This window comes from Pundamilia nyererei, unplaced genomic scaffold, assembly GCF_000239375.1.
Source record: "Pundamilia nyererei isolate P.nyererei 1_Seehausen unplaced genomic scaffold, PunNye1.0 scaffold00003, whole genome shotgun sequence".
NCBI lineage: Eukaryota > Metazoa > Chordata > Actinopteri > Cichliformes > Cichlidae > Pundamilia > Pundamilia nyererei.
Window position 1 is genome coordinate 6,055,825 of NW_005187404.1, and position 3,634 is coordinate 6,059,458.

At 39.6% G+C, this 3,634-nt stretch overlaps 1 protein-coding gene across 2 annotated transcripts in view; it reads right to left on the bottom strand.

The window, feature by feature from the left end:
• Nucleotides 1-3,305, bottom strand: part of gosr1 (golgi SNAP receptor complex member 1) — a 25,261-nt gene extending 21,956 nt beyond the window's left edge. Inside the window, exon 1 of one of the 2 annotated variants that reach the window (XM_005720777.2) lies at nucleotides 3,120-3,299. In XM_005720777.2, coding sequence (XP_005720834.1) covers nucleotides 3,120-3,153 — 34 coding nt within the window. In that variant the 5' untranslated portion in view covers nucleotides 3,154-3,299. Of the gene's footprint in view, nucleotides 1-3,119 lie in introns of both variants that reach the window. The other variant, XM_013911290.1, reaches the window with a different exon arrangement.
• Between the last annotated feature and the right edge of the window lie 329 nt (nucleotides 3,306-3,634).

The following is a 3,634-nucleotide window of genomic DNA, read 5'->3' on the forward strand; positions in this document are numbered from 1 at the left end:
TACCTCTGGTGCAAATTACTGACCTCTGTCATCATTTTAGGTGGGGGAACTTGCACAATCGGTGGCTGACTAAATACTTTTTTGCCCCACTGTAGATAGATGGTCCATTCAACTTTCTTGTAATGCTATTTTCTTAATTAGCAACTCAACATGAAGACAACTTGACTCTACTGCTCAGCTGTGATGTCTATTTTGTCTGTTGCTGACTGTGCAGAGAGTGTATAGTAGAGTATGAGAGCTATGTAGAACAAAATTTCACCATGACAAGATTTTCAAAACTGAAAATCTTTTTGTGCATCTTCTATTAAAAATATTTTATATCAGATATCCAAAAAATGTAACACTGAAACTTATACAGAGGAATAATTTATGTTAAACACTAGGGCTGGGCCATATCATACCGTTCACGGTAATATCGGTATAATGTTGGGCAATGATAAGAAAATGAAATATCGCGATAGAATATGGGTAAAGCGTGCATGCGCAGTGCCTTTGTTTTCATACGCACCTGGCGGAAAAAGCATGGCGGCGACAGAGAATGAGAAGGGCGAAAGCGGATCGTTGAATGAAACGGATGAACCAGAATTGGTTTGTAAAAATGGTTCAGTGGTGTGGAACTGGTTTAGCTTTCGTCCGTCAGATACACACCAAAGCACTATTTTTGGTAGAGCATGCTAGCGGGCCGTCGTTATTACCGTGTTTTTTGGAAAATAAGTCGCTCTTAAAATCAATCCTTTGATTTTCTGAAAAATCGAAGTGCGCCGTATGTATGAATTCTGGTTGTGCTTACTGACCTCGAACTGATTTTATGTGGTACACGGCGCTCAAAAATCTGTCAAAAAATGTTTTAGTACGACTTTGCTAAGCTAAGAACCCGCACCGCTTGATGGATTGCCGGAGCATTACAGCTACTGTAGTCAGGAGCCTCGCGAAGTAATACGTACTGTGCTTCAACATAATATTACCGTATTGTGTGTGTATAACCACTTTTTAAGTTTTGTGGATATTATACATGGTTATGCTGAGGATATGTCGGCCCATTTCCACTGGAAATGCCTTTTGGTTAAACTGTCAGCAAGGAATTTGCATTTACACTTAAATTTTTATATAGCTTTAATGCACATAAAAAACAGCTGCTTGTTTAAGTGAAAATACATTGATGGGTTGTTTTTTTTTGCATCAATAAAGTTGTGGAGTTTTAAAGTATTTTGTCTCGCGTCAGTTATATCGTCAGTTATATTGTTATTGCAAATTTCAAAATATATATCGTGATAAATATTTTTGGCCATATTGCCCTGCCCTATTAAACACTTTCTAGCCAATTTGTTTAATACACACATCCAAATACTCATTAAAGCAAATATCATAATAAGAAGAATCAGAATCGTGTTTATTGGCCAAGTATATGTGCAAACACGGTTCCGGTAGATGGTGACACTCTCAGACAATCAATTAGATAAGATAAGATAAGGCTTTATTGATCCCACAACGGGGAAATTTTTGCGTCAATTCAATGCATTTAGGCATAGTCAAGTCAAGACAGTCAAGACAACCTGTTGAAGTTCAAATTGTCAAGGATTATTTGTGTGACTTGAATGTGGCATGGTTGTTGATGGCAGATAGGGTGGTCTGAGTATTTCACAAACTCAGACTCAGGATTTTTCCACATGACCATTTCTAGGGGTTACAAAAATTGGTCCAAAAACATAAAATATCAACATAAAATATCAAGTGAGCAACAATTCCCTGGCAGACAATGCCTTGTTGAAGACAGAGGAGAATGGGCAGACTGCTTCAAGTTGACAGGAAGGCAACAAGAACTACTTAAATAGAAAACAAAAACAATTGTAACAACCAAAGTATGGAGAAGAACATCACTGAATGCACTATACATCAAACCTTAAAGCAGATAACCTACCTACAGCACACTGGGTGTCATTTCTGATAGCTAAGGACAAAACAGGGTAGTAAGATTACAGTTCACAGGTTCACCAAAGATGGACAGTAGAGGATTGGAAAAACGTTCCCTGGTACATGCGTCTTAATTTCTGCTGCAACATTAAAATAGCAGGATCCTAAAAAAACAGGAAAACATGGCTCCATTTGGCCTTGAATCAACAGCTCAAGCTGATAGTGGTGTTATAATGGTCTGCTGGCTATTACCAGGTCCCTTATCTCCAAATGAGCATCAATTAAATGCAGCAGCCTACCAGAGTCTTGTTGCTGACCATATCCATCCCTTTATAACCACAGTTTTGATGGCTGTTTCCAGCAGGATAACACACCATTCCACAAACCTCAAATCACCTTAAACTGGTTTCCTGAACATGATAATGACTTTACTGTGCTCAAATGGCTGCCACTGGCTTCAGATCTCAATAGAGCATTTTGGGGATGTAGTGGTACAGGAGATTCACAAATTGGCGCCAACTGTGTGATGTTTTCATGCGAATATAGACCAAAGTCTCTGACCAAAGTCCGCGTTTACCCAACATGGTACTACGAAGATGAAATGTCCCATGAGCAATTTAGTTGTTTTAGTTGTGACATGTTCAGGGAGTACCCCGCCTCTAATCTAGTGACAACTGATACAACTGTATCAGTTGTCACTAGATTAGATTGGGGGATTTTGATCCCCCGGATTGGGAGGGGGGGGCAAATTAAAAAAAATATGCCATTTCTTTTTCTGCATTAAACATCAACAAAAAAAACTCCTGTGCTACCGAAAGCTAAAGCAACAAGACCGTTATAGCAACAAAGCTCATTGTTTTAACACTACATTAACCAAGGGGGGAAAATATGAAAACGCTATCTGCTCACTGCCGACAATTAACGAAGCAGCTGACACACTCGATGTGCCAGGCTGATAAGCTGTTTAGATCAACGACACGGCTTAAACCGCCGAAGGATCAGAGTTAAATTAACTTACACGGCGTCTAGTTCGCTAGCTTGTTGGGAGCTAACTTGTTATTGTAGTGGCATGTATGTTTTTAAACCATGTTTCTTACAGCCAGAGGTGGAGTGACAGGGGCAAATTAATTGCTGAGATTATGAAAACGGTTAAAAAAAAGTGCTGTTATAATACTACTTGCTGTAAACAGGCTCGAGTGTTGCCTTACCTTCCCAGTACGTGCTGCTTCCTATTCCTGCCATCTTTGTTGTTCTGCGACGTCACCAAAATCCGGGTACTGTCACGTGTCAGCAGAAAACGTAAAGGACGTACCGCACGACCGCGTCAGCCAATCAGCTACAACACAGCGTCACCTAGAGACCAGTAGCAGCCTGGGCAGAGTAAGACCCAACTTTAAACTGCCGCCATCTGCTAGCACAAATGACTGTAGAAAACGTCGGTTATTCCAATAACACGTATTTTTATTATTATTATCTTTTTTGGGGAGGGGGGGGGGCAGATATTTAAACTTTACTGATAAATTCTCCAAGTAAAAAAATACCAGGGTAAAAAAAAAAAGTCATATGACAACCCAATTGGCTTTCGGGATGTGATGTCACATATTTAGAATCTTACCAAAATTTTGATCCTTTGATCATTTGATCCTTGAATCCATAAATGAAAAGCTGCTGTCCACTCTATCCCTGCATGGTTCTAAGCTACGTTTTCTTTCTTGTTTCTGTT